At 36.3% G+C, this 26,445-nt stretch overlaps 1 protein-coding gene across 1 annotated transcript in view; it reads left to right on the forward strand.

Moving 5' to 3' along the window:
* The window catches only part of PCDH11X (protocadherin 11 X-linked), a 457,123-nt gene that overhangs the window by 33,092 nt on the left and 397,586 nt on the right, over positions 1 to 26,445 (forward strand). Inside the window, 1 exon segment of the mRNA XM_050310765.1 lies at positions 12,232 to 12,815. Within this exon segment, the coding sequence (XP_050166722.1) occupies positions 12,276 to 12,815 (540 nt within the window). The 5' untranslated portion in view covers positions 12,232 to 12,275.

Genomic DNA, 26,445 nt, shown 5'->3' on the forward strand with positions numbered 1-26,445 from the left:
TCAGGTCAATACAGAGTACTTGTTATTGTTAGGCACTAGGTGGCCTGCTTGCTAAAACATCGTAATGAAGGCTTACACAGACAATTTGCAGAAGCACTGCGTGAAAAAAAAAGTAAATATAAATGCATCTTTAATTTCTCATAGAGGAGGATGCATTCAAACCAAAAATGTAACAAACACATGGAAATCTGCAGATAGTGTAACCTACCTAAATCCAACTGAGCACACAATTACCTTGTTCTTGTCTTGCAGACAATATTTAGATAAAAGATCAACGTTTCCCACCGAAAGATGGGGTAACCTGTATTTTCTCTAAATCATAAACTCTTAGTTCTCTCGAGGGAAGGTAAAAACTGGCAAGTACAATATAGCAGGTATCATTTGTTTTAGTGCCCTAATGGTTTAATGTATTATGCTCAGAAACATGAAAAGGGTCAGTATTATTTATAGTTTCTAAGGAGCAAATGTAACAGCTGCTGTTGCAGGAGTTGTTTGTACACATGCACTTGATCTGATCTACAGAAAACAATAATTGGGAGTAGTAGGCACAGCAGCACCTTGCTGGCTTTTTGTTGTTGGTTTGGTTTGGTTTCAGTGACTGAAGGGTGGACATGACCTGTGGTCTTTGAGTACTGCAGCCTGGGTCCTGTGCCACTGCAGACCATGTTAAACTATGTTTTTCAGTTATTTCAGTGTTTTCTTTTGTTGGTCTGTGACTCTTGCTAGTGTTAGTAGAAGGAGATGTGTGGGGATTTGAGGTGGTACTAAGAGCTTTTGGACATTGAATTCAAAAAAGAAAGTACAAAATTGTATTTATTTAAAATATAATGAAACAATAATTTCAATAACAAACATTCACTAAAATGATTTTGTTGTTGAACTGAATGGGTAAAATAATCAGCCATGGAATTTTTTCAGTATTAGTATTGACCTTCTTTATTGCAGGTCAAATGCAAGACTAATGAGATGGCTGAGATAGCAGTGTTTATAATATCTACCATTGATAGAATTCTAAAATATTAGTGGTCAAGAAAACTGCAAAACTTTTACTGTTCTGCAGAGACCATGGGAGATGTATCTGAAAAAAGGCATGTAACATCATCTGCATTCCATGCAACATTATTTCAGTCACCAGCTTGGAAATTTGCTTTGCAGATATATTTCAACTGAATTCCCCTAATGTCTCTGTTATAAACCAAATAAATGAACAAACAAGAGAAAACCCCATTGCATCAATTTCTAATTGTATGGGAAAGAGCACTGTGTGGCTTGTGTAATTACTAGTTTTATTTTCTGCAGAAATAATATGAATTTAAACGATAGATTGAGATAATTGATCATATTTTTCTAGGACAGGAAAGATATTTCAACCTGATATTTGTGTGCTTTAATCTGGGTAAGAGTAGAACACACCAGCAAACATGTGGCAGAATATACTGTATACCATGGAAATGTCTATTTATTTATTTTTTTCTCCAAGAAAACATTGTGCCCCAATAGAAGGGGAGCTATAAGAACTTGTGTTTTTGTGATTTGATCAAAAAGTTTATTCCTCCAGCCAAGCCTGAGCATGAATCTCTTGAATTGATTTTAAAGAAACCAGACTTGGCAGTATCCCTCAGGTTACAGAGAACGATTCTCCATTTAAAACAGTGCAGATCCATCCACACTGTGCACTGAGAAATAATATACCTCCTCAAACTCTACCAAAAAAAAAGGAAAAGATCTGTGATATGTGGCACAAAATCACACAAAAATATCTCGTCACTAATGCTTGTAGTAGAAGCAGTGAAGAAATTAGTGATGCACAGAGAAACATCACTGTGAGATGTTAGACTGCCTCTAGGAGTTCATCACGTCTGGATATCAGAAAATAGTTGTGCTGCATCCCATAAAAGAGAGGAATTTTATTAGTCAAGTAGACTTGCAGACTGAAGACGCTCTTTTTATATAGTATATTTGAAAAAAATCAAAATATCTTCTAATACTTTACAGTATACATGGGATAGACATCAGTAAGTTCCAGGGAAGTATTCCATAATCCTATTAAACTGACTGTATTTTCTTCATAATAATTTTGTTGCTATATGAATTGTGCTATTTTTCAATACCACAACACTTTAATACTTCCAATTTCTATCCCAGAATAGAACTTTGTCTCAGGAAAATTCACTGAGTACACTTGATACATATTTTATATAACACAGCTGGAATTCTGATAGATTTTAGTAACAACACCAAACTTTCTTTACTAACCAGGATTTGAAGTTTTCAAGTTCTGAGCATCTATTTTACTGCAAATCATTAGGAGTCCTGACCAACAGTGGTATTATCAGATGATAAAGATTTGAAATGTTATTATTTTATCTTAATTTAATCACAAATCAATATTTCTACTCCTTACATCAGTAAATGATGGAGCAGTTAATCTTATCATCGTTGTTTTTCCATCTTGTGAAGCAGCATGTAACTATGTCCTTGTGTCATTTGTGTTAATCTTGTTTAAGACACTCAAAAAACTTCTGCATAGAAGGAAAAACATCCATTTTCTTGGCAGGCCTGAGGTTTGGAGGCACAATTAGCTGATGTAAAGGAAAAGTCTATCTGATGTGTTTGCATGACATTTCTATTACAACCCTAATACAAATGTCCAATTTCCATTAATAACCAAAATGTCTTGAGTCATCTTCAGTTGCATGAAACAGGCAAAGTAACCAAAATATGAAGCATGATAAAACTTACATATGATACAGTATTTAATGCAATGCCATGTTATTCAAAGGTTCTCTGTGTTGTAATTATTTCAGCTAAGAGACAGGTATGTGTTCTGTGGTGTTTTTTTTACTCTTTTCTGGCTTTCTTACAACTAAATAATAAGCTTTTATCCAGCATGAAGTCACTCCATTTATATGCAAAATTAGTTTTTTCACTTGGGTTTGTGGAGCAAGGACATGACTTTTACACAAAAGAGAGGAAGAAGAATATACATCTATTTGAAACTTTAATTTAATCCTTGTTCACATTACTCCTGTAAGATTTTTCCTCATTTAATTTCTACTTTCAAGAACTAATATTTGATTCTTTTAAAAAATGTTCTATGTAGTGTACCAGTTATAATAAAATGCATCATGGCCCCCTGATATTGTATAGAAAAGTGTACTTCAATATGACTTTCAAAAGCTTTTCCATAAACATGATAACCTGCAGGACTCTGATATGCAGAGCTCTCATTATTAGATATAACTTCTCTGCCTTCCCAAACCTTTTTAAGCTTTCATCCTGTTGCACGATGTCAGAAGAAAGAGAATGGATGGGAAATAATATCCCAAGTATCCCAAACTTGATGGTTCTAGGCAAAACTTTAAAAATCAGGTTTTCTGAGCTTCAGGTAAGCAACAGCTTTAACATGACAGGCTTCAAAAGCATAGCTTGTTTTCATCTGGCCTGACATTTGTACGAAAATCTAAAATTAAGTATTAAATGCTGACATGTAACAGTCTATACAAATATTTAATGAAGTTCTGTTGTTGAGATGTATAGGCTCTCTCACTTTAAGCTTAAGTTAAGGAATTTCATTTCCAGAGCTGTTGTTCCAGTAAACTTTTTAAACCCTACAGAAGATGCCACTTGTTTCAGTGGGCTTTGAATCAATTTAATTGTTGACCAGATACTCCAGTTCTTAAACCATACTTTAAACCATACTTACTATACAGGCCCTGCACATCACAGTGCTGTAACACATTTTAAAGATCTTATAATTCTGTTTTATCTAATTCTGGGACTCTTTTTACTGAGTATTTTTTGTACAAGTAGTTTAACTGTCTTTTGGTAGCTGCTTTCTCCGAGGTCTAAACAGCTATGCTCCATCATTTCCATGGGATAATTTAGTTTTCAATCCTTTTTTCAGACTCACTTTAGTGTAGTGCTCCTGGCACAGAATTTGCTTTGAGAAGCAATTCATGTGTTTACAACCTCTGCAGCAGTTTGGGGATCTGTCAGGATGGGAGTTGCTGGGCACAAGGAAGTATTTTACCAGAACGGTCAAATGATTCCTGTGTCATTTTGTTGTTTTGGGTGTTTTTTTAATGTTACAGAGAAAAAGCTTTACATTTTTTGTCTACATAAACTATAGAACCAGAGAATTAATTTTCTGATGTATCAATAAGGCAAATAACTGTTGGGTAATGGTGTTGTGGTCCTTGTGAGAAGTTCCTCTTTCACCAGGTGGTGGTTTGATCCCCTCAGGGGTGAGGTGGCCAAGGGCTACCAGCTGAGGGGCTCCCTTGGCAGGAAACAATTCCTGTCACAAGGCTTTCCATGGCTAAAGATGTTGAATTTGCCTTTTTGGTCAGGCAACAGAAAAGCAAGAGTTTTCCTAGAAACTACCTGAGGAGTGGAGGAGTGTCAAGCCTTCAGGTGGGCTGGAGTCAGGAGGCTGGCTGGGAGGAAACAGTTGCTTACCATCTGTTTTTGTTTGTATTCTAATGTAACTTATCTTCAAGTGGTTCTGTTCTGTCCTTGGAGAAGTCTTCCTCTCAAATCATCTTCTCTTAGCAGTGTTATATTGCATACTGCCATGTTTTATTCATACAGTGTATTTAGATAGGGCCAGTTAGCTAAAAAATGTGTTGATTGCTTCCCTTCTCTGGGACCATACATAAATTATGAGAAAATTCCTTCCAAGACATGCAATTAGTTTTCAAGTTCATGGTACTCTTAGAGATTCCAGAGCTGAATTTATGATTTATAAGGATGTCTTCTTATATGAGGCATCCATATGTTACTTGTGACAACTTTGGACAAACATGGTGACGTGGCTATTAACTTGTGAGATACATCCCAAAGTATAAGAATTGTCTTTTATGATGTATTTGATGTTTTGAACTCTTGATTAGTACCTTCTAGTTTGAATTTAATTTACATTTAAACAGAATAAAAAATCCCATATGAAAATAAGTAGCTATGCTACTACTGGATGAAAAACATACTATTTCTTTGGGTATGCTAAGACAAGGAGAAACTGATGGAAATATGAAACTTTAGGCAGTTTAAAAAATTACAGAAAACTTAAGGTTCTGGTATCATTTAATGATTAATATATGTATTCTGACACTCAGGAGAAATATATACTTCCTTCAGAAACTGGATGCAACTCGTGCAAAATTCTTTAATTTTTTAAATTAATTCCTAACTTAAGAAAATAAAAATGGCAGTATATATGGTTTTTGGGTTTCTTTCTATAAGTTCTGGGAACAGTACTCTCACAAATGGGTCTTTAAAGGAAAAGTTTAAGTTACTGTAGTTACCTCATCTCTGTGTTTGGAATTGAAGAGGTGTTGGAAGAAGGCAGCTGATTTCTGCTACTCTGGAATATACAGAATAGTATTACTGGGCTCCAGGCAGAATTGTATCTGATGTAAGCAGGTAATAGAGAATATAACACTCAGCTGTGAGCAGTATTCCTGGTCTGATTCATAAATACTTGTGTTGTTTAGTAGACATTGTGAAATGTAGGGTTTTTACTAGTGAGTAATGAAAGTTATTAACTGGCAGTGAGGCAGTAAAACAAAATGCATTATGTGTGAAACAGGTGATCTTGAAAATTGCCATTTAAAAGGGTTTGACACAAATGACTAAAATCAGATTTAGTTCCATTTTTAAATAAATAAAAATGTGTTTTATGTTGGAGTATATCCAACAATCACATATGTGGTTTCACAGAGTTTTTTATTGTGATACCATGTTCTCTTGCCAGTGGTTTATGGATGACTTTTCTTTTGTTTGTTTTAGCAGAGGTTTAATTTTCAGATTTGAGGCATCAACAGATTTTCAAGCACCAAAACTAGAGCAATTTTCACTTGATTTGTAAAATATATTCATGTAGTACAAACACACAAATAAAAAGCAAAGAAAATGACATTATGAATCATACCATGAATAACTTGATTTTTTGTAATGTTTTTTAAAGTCAGCCATTGAATTTTAGTGAATATATATTTGAATTTGTAGAGCAATGTTGTGGTAACTTTGGAGTTGTAACAGTCTGCAGATTTATAGGGAGTTTGTGTATTGAATTTGGTTTGATGTTTTTGGAGTTTTTATTCTTATTTCTTTCTAGGAAAATGGAAATAACCGTGCTTATCAGAGACATCTTCACCTCTTTTTTTTCAAGATTTTTGTTTTCAACCTTTAGCTTTTATGCAGGTCTGGTGCAAAAATGTTTCACTGCTAAAAGCAAGATGATTTGTTAGTGTCACTGGTATATGTAAATAAATTTGACACTGCATATCTCAGAGATCTCTGAAATAAGTTACAGGATATTTAAAAAATATTTACTGAGTGGCTTCTAGATATGTTTTCCCAAAGGTGGAGTGTAGTTACTATTTTAGTATAAAAGAGACTTCAGCTTTAAAGGGATAAGTTTGCAACAGTTAAATAAATTACTACTTATGCCATATATCAGTGTGATTGAGTTTAATTTGTTCATTCAGCATGCTCACTGCCTACTGTGTGTTTAGAGTTCGGTTCACTGGTTCCAGGATCTTCATACAAATTTTAATAAACACTTTTCCTATCAGTTACAGATTAATATCAGGAATATAGAATTCTCTTTCAACAAGAAGTTATCCATTGCTTGTTTTCCACACTGTTGCTGCTTCTTCACGTGGCTGCGAGAACCTGCCTTTTGGCCATTAATGTCTTTTTTCCTCAAGTGAAGAGCATTTTTTACCCCCTATGATGGGAAACTCATAAAAAAACCTTTAAACACCCTATTTTTAAAGCAGTAAACCCCTGGATCAGGAAAGAATGCAACTGTAAGCAAGTTGTGGCTCACACTTACTTAATTCTTTTGTTCACTTAAATGGATGTGGGGTGATGTTTTCTCCTGGTGCTAAGAATTTCCAGTTTCATTTTGTTCATCACTGAAAAAAAATTCAAATTAAAGAAACCTCATTGAAGTCAGTACCATCATGCTAATAAAAAATAGATCAAAGAATAAATCAGTCCCTTAGTGGATTTAGAGTAAAATCATATGAGGGAATGAATTTGAAAGCCTTGATAATATAACAAATTGTCTGTTTCTCTTTGAGGTAGGTCTTTTTCTTTGAATATGATAATGAAACATCCTATGTAGGGAGTGGATCCTGTGGATAAATATTTATGGCTACAAAATAATTTATATTTGAAATACTATAAAGTGGGAAAATGAGTTCAGGTTGTTTGTTATAATTTGTGTCTGGCCTTAAAAAATGAGAGGGATTTCTGTCAGGCAATGGCTTTGTAGTGCTTCTTATTGTCACCAAAATCGGTAAAAAATATCTGTAAATTCTCTACCTTTTTAAAAATAAGCACCATCAAAACCAGTCAGTTCCTTAATGAAACCTGCCATGTGTGGTGGCAAAGGAGAGATCTCTGTGTGCAGCCATGGTGGTGGTTTAAGGCAAGCAAAGGAAAAACCCAGCAGCTAAAACACCCAACACTAAAAATGTGCAGTACCAGAAAGTTCCTACCTAACATTGCAGCAGTTGAGATCTACAGGATAAAGTTGAAATCCTCATCAGCATGGTTCAAGGATTCAAAACTTGTGCATAGAGCTGTCAGGTGGCACTTTAGAGGGAGTCTTTGTGAAGTGAAATAGATGCAAAGAGCTCAGGCTCAGTTAAATAACATTATAATCATGGTATTGACTGACAGACAGAGCCCATGTCATGAAGATCTTTTGCTCTGAGAAACACCATTTTAATACAGGGATTTAAATAGTCCTAGTTAAGGAGCCCACGGTGGATTAGCAGCAAATGAAAAGGATATTATATTGAAAAAGTGTGGTCTCCTAGCTAAATTTGTCCAAGTAATTAAAATAGGTTCAGGAGTATGAAGATAAGAAAGGGAGTGATATTTTCAGGATTTCTTCTATACTATGATTTCAATAATTGGGTATTGATGTAGTTCTGGACTTCAATTTAATAGTCCTAATTTATTAAATACAATACTTTTTTTTCTCTAAATTTGACATAATAATTACAAAATATTTCCACAGATTATTTGTTCCTACTCTAGGTAGGAAGTGTTGCTTCTTAATCTGATGTGGACAACTGAACTCTTTACCCCTTTTACTACTTTTCTGTGATCCTCTTAAAGAAGAAATAACGAGTCCTGTAATAAGCCAAAGGACTCAGGTGGGACCAGCTGGAGCCTTATGTGTCAGCAACAGATTTAGATTCTACCTTCACAGCCTGCTCCATTAGGTGGTTACAGTTTTTATGTTCTCTCTGCTTTTCAAGGTATGATTTGACAGCTGCTAAATGAAGGTAATAATGAGCAGTGGTAATATTGAAATGGCATCATTAATGTTTGTTATATTGGACAAAAAACCAGGTATATTTAAGTGCACAGATAGTCAGATGAAGGAGAGCAAGTTTCAAAATTTTTTTTCCCCCTCCTACCCTCCATCTTGTCCATCTGGGCCATTTGCCTTACTAGTTGGGAAGTCAGCAGCACAGACATCAATGCTTTCTTTTGAAAGCTGGGAAAATGGCTTGGCAAGCCTAATGTTACCTTCTGTTAAACAATTTTATTTGTTCTTAATTTTTATTTTTTTTTTTTACCGCCTTAAAAGTGTGAGTGAGTGCTGGAACTTATGAAGGGTCCTTTAGAGTTGGACTATTCTATTTAGCCTTCTGCACTTTTTCTTTCCTCTGTGCTCCAGTCTGAAATACTCTGATTTCATAAATGTCTTTCAGGATGATACTTGGTTGCTAGAAAGTACCTCATGCTCTTTTCCTTTGCATTGCTGTTGCCATAGTATTGCTGTCAGTGCTATGGCACAAATGACAGGCAACATACAGCTATGACTGTATAAATAGGTTTCTGTAAGAACAACTCTTTCCCCACGACATAAGATATTCTACTCTATATCTAAGCAGAAAACTTAAGTCATGTTGGTGGTTTTTTTGTTTGTTTGTTTGTTTGTTTTTCCTCTCCTTAAAGTTCTAGAGCTCTGGAACACTTTTTAAGGGTAAAAAAATATTCCTAGAATTGTTTAGAAAGAGGTAAAGACCATTAAAAAGTAGTGTATTCTACAGAAGTTCAAGAATTGTAAGCCATTGCTGATTGGTTTTTGCTGTGAAAAGTCCTGACACTGCCTATTAGGTGTCTATACCCTTTAGTCACTCAGGAAAATCTATGACAGTAAAAGACCCTACAAAAAGTCATGTTAACATTTATCTGACATGGTTTATAAGAGTGGTGTTCTGCCATTTTCATGCTTTAAGGTATTTTCTTCATTATGGCACAAAAAGAATTTTAATTAGAGTGCTTCAAACTATGTTTAATTAAAAAAAGTAACTAAAAGTATGCATAGGAACGTAATGCTAAGTTCCACCCTGTGGTTTTTCTGGCAAACCTCTTTGAGTCCTGCTGTTGTTATTTTATAATCCCTGGAAAATCCACTGCGGTTAAAACTGGGGTTATGGGAATTCTTATCAGTTATTTTTAATATAAATTATCTAGTGGTACTATCACAACTTTCAAAATTGATTCAGGAAAGTTTTTGGTGAACTCTTTAGACTGTTGTATTTATGTACTCATCCTCATATTGCTTTGTAAAACTTGACAGATAAAAGCCAAGATTTTGAGTGTGGCTAAAACTCCCCATGTATTCAAAAGTAGGGAGAGCAGAGTGGTGTAACATTCATAGCCTTTTTAATAACCAAAATGTTTCTTTTACAATGTAAGATTATTTATTTGGAAGATTTATATACATGAATATCCAATATTTTTATATTATTATGATTTATAAACAATAGGTACATCAATAGTGTCACAGAAGAATTTGGAATAGGGCCTGGAATATGATTTATATCTGCAGTTATTGTTGTTTCATTAATTTCCTCTCCTAAGAAATTAACTGTAATTTAAAAAGTTACTCCGTAAACATCAGGATGTAAAGGGATTTTTACCCTTATTTTGTTATTTTTTAGATTAGCTTGTGATAGAGAAGGAGAAGTGGCAAAATGGTGCTGTCCAGTATGCACAGAAAGTGCAACCGTTCTGAAATTTTGTTTTCAGGGCAGCATTTAAATACCAGCTCTTCATTGGGACCTACACATTTTTATTTGTGGTTTTGATTTTTTTTTTTAATAGGAAACAATGTAAATATATTTATTTTAATAATAGTGCATACAAAGATGTACTTCCTTGAAATAAGAGCTCTCTGCAGGTTTGAAGTATGTGGGCAATTACTTTGGTGGGGTGACAATTGCTGGACATGTATTTAAAGAAATATAAGACTGTTAATAAATAAAATCATAATAGTCAAGCTAATATCCTTGAACAACATCACCACAGTTATTTCATTAAGCTCACGCTGCTGCCATAGTGTTACCAGTAAAGCTAATCAGTATCTGCTGATGACTTCCTTATTTGCATATTCAGAAATTAATATTATAATGGCTTTATAAACTGGCTGTTTATACTACGCTGTTAGTTCCCTCCTGGAGGCCTGGTTAGTGCTGTATTGTGAATTGTTGCACATTGAATTCCTGAAGTGCTGCAAATACATCACTGAATTACTGAAATGCTGCAGGTAATGCGGTGACTGCGCCACGTAAACTGCACACCCAGTTCTCACCTCTGTCAGCAATCTACTCCAGGTTAATTGAATTACTCAGTGAGCAATGCCTTTTTTCATAAATGAAGACTTGCAACATTGGATTTTTACTTCGTATTGCTCCTTTTGTACAACCATAAAAGCCAAAAGCCAAAAAACCGAAAATGCTTTGCAGTTAAATCATGCTGACGTGGAAAGATGCACCTTGCAGATCTAGTTTGAAAATGTTCTTTATCTGTCACTTACTCACAGTCCAAAGCAGTTCACAGTGTTTAAATGGAATAGCAATATTAATTGTTCCTAATCTATTTCACTGCAAAATCAAACGTTTTAGTTTAAATTACCCTGAAAGTGGCACTGCTGAAAGGCAGTTACTAACGGGTGAAGGCAATTACTGGCTTCAGTAATTTTTTCAACTGCTGCAACTTGATCTGCAGGAGTAAATCAATCTGTGCTATGACAGGGAGAATAAAATGAGGAGAGACAGGAAAAAAAAATTACATTTTTACCTGCACAATGAAAAGACTGTAACTGTGTTAGTACATGTATATTTGAAACAGATGCTAAGGTGGTAGAAGCTAAGATTCCATTAACTAGAAAAATTACTTTACATGGAACTCTTGTACCTTACAGAAATGTTATTCTAGAAGATCCTAAATTCTGAAATGGCAGAATAATATAAAGATTAGGCAAAGTAGCACATTGTCTATATGAGTTTAATAGTGTGATTTTTCTCTTCAAAGTTCTTAACTAAGGGCTGTATATAGATACACAGATATCTGTATTTGCCTCTATCATCACATTCTACTTCCACCTTTCTTGAGGATGTTAACAATCTTAAGAGGGATTACATGGTTATTCAGAACCTAGGTTGAAAAGTACAGAATTTTTCTGTGCAGAACAAATCTTTATCTCACTTTAAAGGTATTGGTATTCCAGAGTACTTTGCTTATATGCGAACAGAGATTGCCAAATTTAAAATTATATGAAATTTCTTACAGTTCACCAGACAGATTTCCACCCATTGTTGGCTGAAGCTCACCAGACATCCACCTAGATAACATTTTTCTTGCCAGTTTAAGTTCCTGAATTAAAAATAGCTGGATTTCTTTGTGGTTGTTAACAAACATTATATAATTTTGTCAGTGCCAAACTTGGGGGAGAATTAAGACAAGTGTTTTTGGTTTCCCATCTTTTAAGCAAGAGGTATAAAAAGATCTGTTTCTCAGCAGATGGTTCTTGAAAACTTCTTGCCTTCTTTTTTCTTTGCAACCAAAAAAGAGTCGACTACAGTGTGGTAGAAGGATGAAAGGAAGAGGTTTTTCTAAAGAGCAAAGGAATATCTCATGCTGGAAACAGGGATTTCTGTACTTATTTCTTCATTCAATCTGATCCAGTTCTAAGATTGTTTCCTCAGTGTTTAAGTGATATTTTCAAGTAAAAAGTTGTGCAAGAAATTTTATACATTTGCATGAAAGATTAAGTCAAATACCACTTTATTAATTGGGTGCTAAAACAGTTCAGGTGGTTTGCCACAGGATAGGTACTCATTTCATGTCTCCGTTACTTTAAGAACACAATATTCTCTAAATTTTTAAGAATTTTCCTTTTCTGTTTTCCAGCTACTCCTGGTGTTCTACACGAATACTCATTAGTCATTCTGGAGATGGACTTGCTGTCTGGAACCTACCTCTTGGCAGTCTTATTAGCCTGTATTGTATTCCAATCTGGCGCACAGGAGAAGAATTACACCGTGCGGGAAGAACTGCCTGAAAATGTCCTCATTGGCAATTTGCTCAAGGATCTTAACCTAACACTGGACCCAGACGTGCCCCTTTCCTCACCACTGCAGTTCAAGCTCGTGTACAAGACTGGGGATGTGCCACTGGTCAGGGTAGAGGAGAACACTGGGGAGATTTTCACGGCTGCAAACCGCATCGACCGGGAGAAGCTCTGTGCCGGCATCTTCAGTGAGAACCGCTGCTTCTATGAGGTGGAGGTGGCTGTTTTGCCTGATGAAGTTTTCAGACTGGTCAAGATCAGATTCCTAATAGAGGATATAAATGACAACGCCCCCCTTTTCCCCTCGACAGTGATTAACATCTCTATCCCTGAAAACACAGCAATTAATTCTCGCTATTCTGTCCCGTCTGCCATCGATCCAGACATCGGTGTCAATGGGATTCAGCATTATGAGCTGCTCAAGGTGGGTTTCTTCCATTCTTCTGTGTTACTCTCTGTGTTACTGTCTTCCCACAAATGTTGCCAGTCCTTACCACCCCATTAGAATTCCGAAGCTGTGTGCCAGAGTTGTGGTGCAGTGCAGGTACGTCTTGAGATGTGAATCTATACCCCTGAGTGCATTTACTGCACTGTACCTTCACTTTGTGGAGAGCTCTTTGTGCATGTGCATATCTATGTAACACTGTGATGAAACATCTGTGTCTTCATGAGCTCTCTACCAAAATTCAAAGTGTTTGTACACTTTGCCTGTCAGTTGTCTTAGACCATAAAAGCTGGGTGACAGTGCCAAGTGCAATAGTATTTTGCATTAGCTTTATGCCTCCCATCTTTATGTAAACATCTTTTTTTGTGTGTCTCTCTTGCACAACTGTTAGATTTGAGCAGCAGAACTTCTCCCAGAAGTTGATGTGATGCTCATCTGTATAGTGAAGAGCTGTTCCAAAATGAAAGAGTCCATTTGTCAAAGCAGCTTTGTAGTGTCTGGGCAGGAGAAAGTCCAAGATATGCACAAATGCAAGAATAGCAGTGCCAGTGCAAATATTTCTTATTCTTGCTTCTTTTACTCTTTCTACATAAGAACAGGGGAACTGCAATTAAGGAACAAAAGAATAACATATAAGCATGTGGTGTTTATATAAACAAGAGTGTGTGATTGCTAAATACAGGATTACTTTCATTTGAATTTGCTAAAATAAAGACTTTAGAATAAGAGAGACACTTGTCCTAAAACTCTTGGGGGAAGCTGAAAATGCCTTCATTTCCCTTGATCTGGAATCAGGATCTATTTTCTGATTTGCCTGCTCAGCAATCAATCTGACACTCATTAATGACCAGAAAAATACAGACTATATGGGCCAGTATATTTCTTGACTGACTTAATAACTGATATTCACATATATTAATACTTACTAACAATTTAATAAAACTAAAGTACTGCTTTATTTTTTCTCTTTTAAATTGCTTGAGCCTTGAAGTAGTTGTGTTAGTGTGAGTAGTAAGCAGTGACAAAGACAAAAATCTCTTTCAGAAAAGTGCATCCCACTGGGCATTTCTAGTTAGTCAGCAAAAAATAAATAAGACTTAAAAAAAAAAAAATCCCACATATGTCTGTCTGCTCTCAGTGTAGCCAAGGAATTTAAGAACTTGCTGTAATGTTTGAGGTCTGTGTAGTAAGCTTTTTAAAACCTTTCCTAGGTTATAAGGAGAGCAGGTATATCTGTGTATATATGTGTGTGATTTTGTTTGGGTTATTTTCAGATAGCAAAGCAGAAGCATCCAGTAGGATGCAGTCTTCTTTATTTGGCATATTAAATGAGATTCTGGGGAATGAATAATAGCATATTAAATAAATAACTGTAGGACTAGAAAATAATAAAAAATCCAGGGTTACAGGCAAAATGTGGCAAAATAATGCCTGGTCTAACAGAGAAATATTAGTTATCTGAGAGAAAAGTGCTGTTATTGTAGGAAAAGGAAAACTATAGAAAATGGCAAAATCAGGAGTCCCTGAGACTGAGTGAGCAACAGTTCAGATCACCACAATAGCAGACTTGTTTTTTCAGTTTATTTTTGGACCGTGTATTCAGAAAGAGAATGTAAGAGATCAGCAGAGGTGGTAGCACATTTGTGTCACACAAGTGGGAGCTCGTCTAAAATACAAGCTACAGCTCTACCAAAGGTAGTGTAGTTCATAAGGCCTTGTCTAGAGATGTAGTGTGAGATAAGATGCTCTGCCAGAGAGGTGTTTTACCAATAAATGTGCAAATAACTTTCAAATAACAATTGATTTAATTTTTAATTGGGGGAAAAGAAATTAAAAAGAACCTGTTATATGTTGATTCAAGTATCTCGGAAAAGCTGCTTTTACCACATAATGGAGAGAAAGGTGATGAGGCTAAACACACACTGGTATGGACTGAATGTTCTGAAATCCTGTGCTACACATGCCACAAGAAAAATAATTTGTAAAATCACAGCCTTTTAGTCAGATCTTCTAAAGGAATTAATTGCATTTTTCTCTTGCATGCCTGTTCAGGTCCTTTTTGAGTTATGGATCTACTGCCTTCAGATAAGTCAGCAATTCCACATACCTTGGGAAGTATCTGTAAACCCATGAAGGTGTTTAGGGCAACCAGACACCATTTGGAATAGTATGTCCAGATGTCATTCTACTGGGTAGTTTTTAACTGTTAATATCAAAAGTGAACATAAGAGGAATAAAAAAGTAGAAGAAATGAAAGATTCTGGTGAGCAGGCAGGAAATCCAGCATATATTGCAGAGGAAGGCCACGAAGATAAGTAGAGCGATGAAACACCTCTCCTATGAGGAAAGGCTGAGACAATTTGGATTGTTCAACCTGGAGAAAAGAAGGCTCCAGGGTGACCTTTTTGAGGCCTTCCAGTACCTGGAGAGGCTGCAAGAGAATTGGAGAGGACCTTTTGACAAGGGCATGTAGTGACAGGACTAGGGGGAATGGCTTCACACTGAGAGAGGGTGGAGGTAGATTAGGTATTACGAAGAAATCCTTCCCTGTGAGGGTGGTGAGGCCCTGGCACAGGTTGCCCTGAGAAGCTGTGGCTGCCCCATCCCTGGAAGTGTCCAAGGCCAGGTTGGATGGGGCTTGGAGCAACCTGGGATAGTGGAAGGTGTTCCTGTCCATGGCAGGGGATTGTAACAAGATGATTAAGGTCCTATTCACCAAAACCATTCTGTGATTCTGGGATATACACAGATCCATCCCTCCCTGGGGAAGATTAAGGAGATGAAAAAGGAAGGGAAGAGTGGTGCTGTCTGAGAATTCTTTCCTGGGTAATACTGAAATACGAAGAAAGAGAGTAACAGGCACACAAGGGTGGTGTGCTTTCGCTTGCCTTTCCTCCCCAAATACTCTGTATGAGTGTTATCCTCCTCTGGTTTTTGTTGTACACTCTGAAGATACTGATGTCTTCTGGCTTCAGAGATGTGTTGACCTTTTCCTTCCTTTTATAACCAGCACAGAAAAACATGGGGAAGCTGCAGCACAGGAAACTGTTCTGCCTTCCAAGCGGGATGAGTCTGGCAGGGCTGGCAGCTGACAGTTGTGGAGAATTTTGGGAAGCACCCAGCATGAAACCGATGGGCAGGGTAGCTAACTTGGAGGATGGCAGAGGGTTGGGAGATGATAAGATGTGAAAATACCTTCATAGAAGCAGAAAAGCTGATGCTTTAGTGTGTGTGCAGCATTAGAGTGAAATGTGTTGCTCTGTGTTTTGGAGAGAAAGTAACAGAAAATTGACAAGTTGTGCATAGGAAGTTTTCCATTTATACTTCAATTTTGAAAGAAATTTAGCTAAAATTTGCTTGTTGCCCAACTCTGTTTTGTGAAGATAGAGATTTTTCCCATTACAATGTCTAAAAAAAAAAAACCAAACCCAAACAAACAAACAAAACCTCTCAGATGTATCATTTATAGGTTTTTAACACATTTTCAGCAACTCTGTAGCTCCTTGGGAAGGTAACACTCATGTGTTACAACATTTCCTCACTTTGTTAAACTTACTGCCCCTTTCAAAGTGTGGGGAAAAGGTTACATATCATTGTTGTATTCAGTTTCTTTTGCAAAGTACATAAAAAATGATGAAGTCTTTTAGCTATATGAAAGACCTTCATGTTATTTTCATATCTTACCTCTTTCTAAAACTCCTTTTGAAAGAACAGAAAACAAAATTTTGTAAAAATAAATATTTTTATATTCTGTGTCCAGTGCTATGTGGAAGCTCTGTAATGCAGGATTTTGCTTATTTAAAACAAGAGAGTGCTTTAATTATCACACAAATTAGCACTTGAGTATTTTTTGTCTGCATGCATTTTATCAAAATGTACCTCAATAGAGAACCACTTCTTTCTATGTAACTGATTTGTGGTACTGCAGCTTCAAAACTTTCTGAATGACAGGTGTCTGTCATTCTGTCTGAAATGCATGAACTCTAAAAAGGCAACAGTTTTACTGTTAGTAGAAAAGAGGAGACAGACATGCAAAGCATCTCACTGTTATCTAAAGAAGTTGTTGTGCAAAGAATTATAAAAGATTGTGTTTCACTGCTGAGGTGCCCAAAGATGACCATGGAAAAGATGACATGAAGGTTTCACGTTGTAAATGATGTTTACTGTGACCAAGGGTAGGAGGGAGAACTTAGATCTTATTTAACAATAGAAGAAAAGGCATTTAGAATGAGAAATAGCTGGATTGGGCAGCAAGATGACACAACAGTGATGGTAGGAGTTGGTAGAAGGGGTAGCTAAGATAGATAGTGAAGTAGTTCAGAGAGAGAAATGGTCAGATGGAAAGCCAGTGATTTTTGTCTCAGTTGAGGTAACCACCTAAAGTATAAATGGGAAATGATAGGGAAAAAGAGCTGGACATTCATAAACAGAAGTTGTATGTTAAAACAGTAGGATGAAAGAGCAAATTTTAAACTGAAACTTTAATAAAGAGTGATTTCTGATTCAGGATGAATCTAAATATGCTAATGTTCTGGTTTAACCTAGCAGGCAACTAAGTCTACAGGGCTTTGTTCACCTCTTCAGGGCACTCCCATTGTTTCCAGACTGATGTAACATGTACATTGTCCCTGGCAGTGCCACTACAGTGTTATAAATGCCTACATGCTGTTGTTGATTACACTACTTCAGTACACTTATATTTTAGTTCAAGGCAAGCTAATATTTAGTATAACCTAATTAATATACTTAGAATTTACAGCTGTCACAGGCCTCTGCTTTGACTATGAAGATTTCAGTGTGAAGCATTTCTTTGCTCTGTTGGATGTTAAAAAGAGGAGCTGGTTCAGAGTTAAATTGCAGCTTGTATACTACAATGGAATCATGTATACTTCCAAAAGATTCATATAAGTGCATGTTTTAAATGATATCTTATTATGGATTACTTAGTATTTCTTGTCAAGTAGAATGTTACATATGCTAGGAGTTGCAGAGTTGCAACAGGAACAGAGCATTTTCTTCTGTGAGCTAATCCTGTGTGCTAATAGGTTATAGTTCCATTTCTTTGACCTATCACAGTAATTCTGCTGTATTTACCTATCAGAAGCAACTGGTGCATTCCTTTTAGAATAATATAATAATCTTTTTGTAGTTGTCAGTTCATATCTCTGTAATCTGACAAAACAGATTCTCTCAGTCTTGCAATACATCAGTCTTGCCTCTGATGAGGAGAGTTACATCTTGCTGCTGTAAATCATATTTGTGATGTCTTTCAGTAGAAGTTTCCTCTTCTTTCTGATACAGTTTATAAATTCCATGGCCCAGGAAAGGAGGAGGAGATCACAAATCATCATATTTCAAGCTAGCTTTTGCAACTGGGTTATTCCTGAGTCTCACAGTAGTTCTGGATCAAGTATCTGTTAAGATCAAGAATGGAAGATGTGTTTTATGTAAAAAGAAATCTAGAGAGGTAATTAAATTTACAGAATAGATTTGTAGTTAAATGAGAATCAGAAAGTCCAAGAAGTTCAGTACACAGAGAAAAAGAAAGATAGAATAGTTAAGGTCCCTGCAAACTCAGTGCACAGTGACACAAACTCAGATTTTCTTAACACGGTGTTCCCCAGATCAACTTCCTTGTCCCAAATATAAACTACTTCTACCTCTCATTTCTGTCCTTTTTTATCCTTCCATTCCTTTCAGTGGGAGCTGGAGCATCAACCCTCACTTTTACTCTCCAACCACGTTTGAATGAAGGAACATCCCACAACTAGTCACACTGGAATTAATGTGGATTCAATTAATGTGGATAATTCTTCTGGGTAGGCTTCAGCAGCATGAGAGGACAGTGAAGTGGTATATTGGCCCTTTAAGCAGGCCACAGAAAGCCTGGGGTGGTTGTTATTAACATCTGTATTCTGTGAAAAACCTACCAGAATAGAGCTTTTTTTCTACATGTAAACAGATCTTTATTAATATTGTCAGCTCTTACTGAATATTGCAGTTAGACACTAACATGATTAAGGGATTTCAATTAATTTTTCTCCTACTATTAAAAGTTCTTTGCAAATTTATTGTAGTCCACTAATAGCAAAGTATTCTTGCACTTTCTAATTTCTTTTCTATTAGCAACCCTTTCTAGTAATTGTGTAAGGGAAATGTGGCTGAATTTTTTGCATTTATTTTATGCTGTAGTTAATCATGCACCTTCTTACAAATCCTCCCCACCAGTTACCCATTTTTCTTGAAATATATGTTTCGAATGAGCAAATCTTGTAATAGAATAAAAATATTGTAGTAGTGATTTGTCTAGGGAGATCTGGACAGACAAGTGGTCATCTGTGAACATATTTTAAAAAAGTCACTGGGTCTGAGCTTTAAAGAGGGAAAAAACAGCTTATTTGCATTCTTACAGCTGTGAATGTCTCTGAGGAGATAAAACTCTGCTCTGACTGGTGGTAGCAAGTCAAGAGTCAAGGTAATTGCCTCTTGTTGGTTGATACAAGGCTCCTTTAGGGTAGTTTATGGCATTATTGCTGTAAAACTGTCAGGTTCCGTTATCCTGACATCCCTTTGGGGATTGAATGAGGACTGGAGGAGAAAGTCTTGCTTCCAGGCACAGCGAGTTCAGTGAGTTAGGGTGAGGGACAAGTTGGTGTATCCTTCTGCAGTCGAGGCTCTGATTTTCACACTAGCTGTCATGAAACAATACTATATAGCTTAGCATGTTTCTGGGGGGAAGGGATGATAGACTCAAGCTGGAAGGCACAAACCTGTCAAATGGAGAACTTCATCTATCTTAGATGAACATTATCTTTTGCTGACGTCCGGACAGATCAGTGTGCCAGTTAACACAGATGTGGTGATGCTTTCTGAGCACAAAAGACTAAGGATTTGTTTGCACAGTCCTCTGGAAACCAAGCATAGACTACAGAGAGAAATGAGCATTTTCCCAAAATACACTGAGAAAACAATTGTTTCATTTATAAGGAAAGAAATGGCCAATTACACAATCTATAGTGCTCTGAACAGAAAACCACAATAACAGCACTAAAATACCCTCCATCTAAATGAAATTATACTTTGTTTTGCATCTGTGCATGTTATTGGAACTGCAAATATGCAATGTCAAGCCAAGTTACAAAAGGTGTTGTATTTTACAATAGCACTGTAATGCACCTCTAAGGTAAATTTCTAGAAAAATATGAAATGTCATGTTCAAAATCAGTTAAAGTAGCTTTTATGCTAATGATGTGTTCTTGATTTTTATTTTGCTTTTAGCTTTCTACTCTTGGATTTTAGTGATAAAGATTTAAATAATCCTAGCTAGTTTCCTCCCAATACATTGAATATAATATTTTTCTTCTTTCAAGAGGAACTACGGGGAAGAGAAATAGTTAAATCCAAAATTATATTCTTTTAGTTATCAAAGAATATATTTAAATCGAGTGTCAACTATGGCTTGTGGCACTTGACTGCATTAGTATGGTTATTTTTATTCCTGAAAGAAAGGTTTATTGCAAAGTAATTTATATTCTCTAACCCAGAAACATAATTGGTCTGAACACTTAAGTCCCATAGAGCTTTTGAAGCTGGGACACATAGCAAAGAGCATTTCAGACAATTCCGAAGAAACAAAAAGAAACATTGGGAAAAGGAATGGATTCTGAGTCATCAGCTGTCAGTACTGAAATACATTTTTCTCTTATTGTGCTGTAATTGCTGGCTCTATTAATGTGATGTGTATTCTTGCTTTGGTTATTGCTGATGTTCCAAAGTTGAATAATTGTAGTTTATTCTCTGCTTTTTCAAGCAAATTGACATTTTCTGTTTCTCTTTTTCTCTTCTCTTTTTTCTTTTGAGTCAGGATATTCCTCTGTGCTTTTCAGAATGGGATATTATATGGCTTTTTTTACTTGGAAACTACATTTTCCTCTTCTTTTTAACCCAGCCATATAATTTTCATCCTCATTTCCATTAGGGATTTTTCAAAAAAAGCTGCAGCAGAACAAAAGGTATAAACAAAGGAGTAGTTTCTGTTTGTTCCTCAACCCACTTCCCGTTTAATATAAAAAATAGTATTCTGTCACTTATATATAATTTTTTTTGTGAATAGACCTTTCTTTGGAAAGCCCAACAAATATTGTGAATACCATAATTTGAAAGTCAGTTTTACAAATAGACCCTGAAGGATTGATAGAATTTTCCTTCTTTCCATCAGCGTTGCACACCTTTTGTTGTTTTACCAAAATGAAGTGTTCATCCACAATGAATATCCAAGATACTTGCTATGCTTGTACAATATCAGAACTTGAACGAGTTCCTTGAAGTTTCCAGATTACCTAGTTCTGTGTCAGATTTTACATTAATTGAATGTGTTTTTTCATTTGAATTCTGAAGTAGTCCAGTAGTTGTCTCTCACTCTCCAAAAATTGTCATTAAGGAGAAAAAGTGTGTGTTTTAGCATATGCTTGTGAAGATTTTTATTTTTTTATTATTCAGATTTTGAAATGTGTTTTGTTAAGACTTCATCCCTTTGCTGTACACCTTCACATATCATCTTAGCTGCACTTTTATCTTTTCAGTCTTTCCTCGTCTCTGTTTCCAAAGTCTGCAGCTTCCTCACAAGGGGCAGTGGAGGGGCAGGCACTGCTCTCTGCTCTCTGTCACCAGTGACAGGACCCAAAGGAAAGGCTGGAATTGTGTCACTGGAGTTTTAGGCTGGATCTTAGGAGAAAGTTCTTCTCCCAGAGGGCGGTCGGGCACTGAACAGGCTCACCAGGGCAGTGGTCACAGCACCAAGGCTGAGAGAATTCAAGGAGCATTTGGACAACACCCTCTGGGACAGAGTGGGATTGTTGGGGTATCTGTGCAGGGCCAGGAGTTCGACTGGATGATCCCTTCCCACTCAGGATATTCTGTGATTCTCTGATTACCTCTGCCAGCCTTGCTGAGTGCCAAACAGCATGGACAGCAATAGAACCTATTTTGTTTCTGTGCTGGTTTTTGCTTTCAATGTTGCTTGTGGGTGTGGAGCCCTAAGAGGAAAAAGCATGTGCATTTCAACCATAATGAAGAGAAAAATAAGCATTATTTTAAAAAAGAAAAAAAACTGTTCAAAGAATCTGATTGCAGAAACAGAAAGGACAAAACCCACTCCAATGGTCTGTCTCAGTACTGTGGTATGTGGATGGCAGGATGATTATTTGTGATGTTTATGACTTCTAAAAAAGATGGAATTTACCATCATTCTTCCTACTAAATTTTGGAGAGAATAAATGAGCAATCTGAATATAAGTTTTTTGTTATTTATGGCGGTGCTGTATGAAAAATAGTGGTGTCAGTTGACTTGAAATCCCAGTCTCATTTTGTAGTGGTTTCTAAACCAGTATTCTTTGTGCTTTTGTGTTGCTTTCTGTAACACACCCTGTGTGCTCTGGTGATGTGATCTTTGAGGGTCACTGAACTGTTTTTTGTTACTGGCCTGCAGAGTAGTTGTGAATGAGTCACTTCTGCTTTCCCTGCCTCAGTTTCCTGACAGCTTTGTGATGTGAGTGATACTCACCTGACCTGAGAATGGTCTTGCTGGATGAAAATGAGTTTCATCTGATCTTGTATCCTGTCTCTAACATTTGATATTGGATACTTAGGACAGATTGTAAGAACAGCACAGGCATATTTTCCCAAGCTATTCCTGAGCTTTTGCTTGTTTGAGGCTCACAGAAATCTTGCCCAGTAGTGGTGGTTCTGATACTCAGATTAAGTAGAAATAAAATTATTTTGGTTCATATTTGAAGTATGTATATGCTTGAGCTAAGATGAGAAGTAAAGGCCAGAGATATAAGCAGAACTTGTTCCTCTACCCAGTTGCAGAAAAATTTGCATATACTAAAGGAATAAAGTTTTCTCCTAAGTTTTCCTATGTTAAGAAACCAGAAGAACAAGGCTTTTTTAGATGTGAATTTACCTTTGTGGAATTAAAACCTGGATGGTTTAGATGTTTCCATATTATTGATTAGCTTTAATAACAACTTCATAATTATTTGGTATAGGAGCATGTAATTGAGTATTCCAGTTGTCTGAAAATCTTTCTCCCAGGCTCGAAACCTTTCACTGTCAGGTGTGTTGAAGTCATATCTTAACATCCAGGGACTGGAAGAAATGGTAAAACCACCAGTCTCCTCACCACTCTTGTATTATTCAGGTAATACTAGAGAGTTCCAAACAACAGTGAAACCTTTCAAAATCTATTTTTTGTATTGTTTTGAAGTCCAACTCCATATTTGTCACAGCATAGCATGTGCTTCAGGCCACTGAGTTTCACAAGCAAGGTAACAAAGAAAATTCATTTTGTTACTCGTTGCCACCAAGAGAGACTTGACTAACAGTTATGTACAGTGGGTTTTCTTTTCCTCCTTTTTATTTTTTTCCTTTTTTTTTTCTTTCTTTTTTCTCTATATACTTGTGGGTGGAACAAGTTTATCCATCAGAAGACGTTTTATCTTACATTGTGCTGATTGGGAATTTGCATTTGAAATATTCAGTATCACTGTAGAGCAAAAGACAAAAGTTCATGCTACAGTGCTCTGTGCTACCTGGATGTGGAATCACTGAAAACTAAAGAGATGTGTTACTACACGTATTACTGGGGAATGATGGGTTGGCTTTTCCTGCTGGGCAGCTGTTGGAACTAATCAGATTGTGCCTAAGAGCATAATAAGGAAAAACTTTAATAATGCTTAGCCCTCTTGGAAGCTCTGTTGCTTCAGCTGTCATACTCACTTTCACTAATTTAGTTTAGGTTTGCTGTTTTGTTAAAAGCCATAATGCAGGATTTCAAAACAGATTTCACTTAATTTTACATTTCACAATGGGTGCTTCCACATATATCCACAGTAGGCCTCTTCTTATGTTACCAGTAAAGTTAATTGAGTGTGGAACTAGAGTTTTGCCTCTGTAGGTAGAATGCATAAAAAATTTAGTTTTATAGTGTCACCTTAGGATTTGCAGATAGTGGTCTACACTGTGAATCCACACAACAACTGAAAACTCTTTTGTTGTACTGAGTTCTGCAGATTTCTCTGAACAAATCAACTCAATCCTGTCTTGGAGAGTACTTGCTTTGTCTTCTTTCAGTATCTTTGAATCTGATGTCTAACGACAGATATAGTATTTGGTAGAACATCCTAGGCATGTTTTAAAAATAGAAACGTGCCTAACAAACATTCTGAATTCAGAAAAAACTGTTCATTCACTGCTTCATAAACATAATAAATTGAACTCTTTTTAATAGCTTAAGACCTTAACATGGAAGAATCCTAACAAAACACTAAACTGTTTAATAAAGAAATAGAAATTAATTCATATACAATTCAAGGGTTAGGCTAAGTCTTTGTGTCTAAATAGCAAATTGTTTATGTTTACTGTTTAAGTTAAATTGTTTGAGGTATGCTTTGTTTTCCATGCTAATGGTCAGTTTCCCAGATGATGGACATAAGCTAACATGTTTTTTCTGGATTTTGTGTTCATTTATTTTGCTGGTTTTGGTTTGGTAGATTCAGTTGTTTACATCACATTTTTAGAGTATGAAGGCTAAACTTCACATTGAATTATTCAGAGCATGTTTTCATCCCCAGAGGGTGCTTTCTTCCAACCACTTTCCTAGTTCTAACCTGCGTGTGGCTGAGAGATGCTGTCTTTGCTAGCAAGTGTCTGAAAGTAAGATTAATTCTCTGGGCATTGTGATGGTTGTTTAACCGGGGGTTATTATCATACTGGAGCAGTTGTGAGGAGTCTGGGGAAACTTTTCAGTTCTTGTTTGCCACGCTGACACCTTTGTGGCTGAAATCATGCTAGTTGCCCAAAAGCTGTTGATATTTTGCACAGAGGAAGAGGCCTCAGGTCCAATCTCTGTGTGTGCATATTACCAAGTTTCATTGTACCACAAACAATATGTGTCCTGTTATTTGGAAACATCTGTTTTAGGACAGTGATTGAATTAACCTCAGGAAAGTAGTTTATGTGTATCCAGACATGGGAAAGCTTGCTTTTTACTTTCTCTTGGGTTATACGAGTCATTACTGGGCAGAAATGGCTTCAACTATCTTGGCTTAATTTGCTTTTTCTGGGGTAGCACAGTTAGTGTGAGGTCAGTCACATTGCTAAATAACTCTTGAGCTGTTTTATTTAACCTGGCTTTAGCCTTCCTGTGGAGATCCACCCCATCACTCACTTTACTACCAAGATTAACCACTCTCTGCATTTTTCCCCATGAATTGTGGGAGAGCTTGTCTCAGTTTACAATTTATTGGAGGATACACATTACCTGGTGAGACTAATCTAGTTCTTTGCAACAGGAGATGGATAATGTATTTACCTTCTGAAGCTGGTGCTCTCAATGTTAAATATCGTCTTATTGTGTTTCATGGTTTTATAGGAATTTTTAATTTTTTTTTCCTGTTACAGAGAAAATCCCTGCCCCTTAGCCACAATTTTTAATGTATATTCACAACTGAACTGCTACACAGGAGTATAAACTGTGAACAAAAACTGAGGAGAAAAGCTGGAATGGAATGATGAGTGTTTGGTGTTTTCCCCGTAAACATGACATTCTACTATTCTTAAATTTATTTCTCTTGCAAATCAGTTATATCAATTTCATCTCTGATTTTAAGTCTTAGGACTAGCACAAGTGCATTCAATTAGAGGGAAATTGGAATTTTATTTTTGTTTATAGAAAGGAATATATTCTTGAGTATGACTATATAGAGAAATATATATCAAATACCCTTTTAAGAGTTTTGATTCCAAACTCCCAGGGAAGCTTCTTGGAATATAAATCATTAATGAGCAAGTCATGACAATTTATTTACCAGAATTTTCAATACACACAGGTAGCATGAGATTTCTTTTCCAAATTGACTTTCAGACTCGAGTTATTGCCCTACAGTTAGGAAATGTTTCTTCCTTTTTATCTTGCTTCAGTTCCAGTGATTCAGATAAATAGGAGTTAGTAAACACTGAAGGAGGAAGAAGTCAAGTTGTCTTCCTGATAAATCCAGCTCCAGAGAATACATCTTTGGTTTATCCCCTACATTCCTTGATCACTGTGATGAAAAGACTTTTATTTAATGAGTTTTAGAATTCAGTGTCCCTGGGACTATTTTTAGTATTTAGTGTCTCTCTGTATGTCTTCTCAGCAACTGTCTCTGATTTATTACTCTGAAATTGCAGTATTATTTATTATCTTCCAATGTGCAGTGAAGTGGCATCTTGCACTTATGTCACATGCTTTTGCAGTTTAATATGGTAGTTTCACTGTTATTTTCTGAGAGTAATAAAAAAAGGATAAGTTTTCATTCCTTGGGAAAGTATAGCTTTATTTCTTTCAAAAGCAAAACTGATCCCGCAGAAGTTAAACGTCACACACACACACACACAGACACAGTCACACTTTTTCTTATTTTGGGTTTTACAAAGATCTGCAGAGTGGAGGCCTTGAAAGAGGCTTATGGTTGGGTCACTTCAGCAGTATTTGGGACAGGTCTAGAATTCCTAAAGCCTGTTTGTGGAAGCTGGGGGAAATCTACTCCATATGGAAGATGTAAACTCT

The sequence above is a fragment of the Myiozetetes cayanensis genome, unplaced genomic scaffold (assembly GCF_022539395.1).
Source record: "Myiozetetes cayanensis isolate MyiCay16 unplaced genomic scaffold, myiCay2020 scf15, whole genome shotgun sequence".
Classification (NCBI taxonomy): Eukaryota; Metazoa; Chordata; class Aves; order Passeriformes; family Tyrannidae; genus Myiozetetes; species Myiozetetes cayanensis.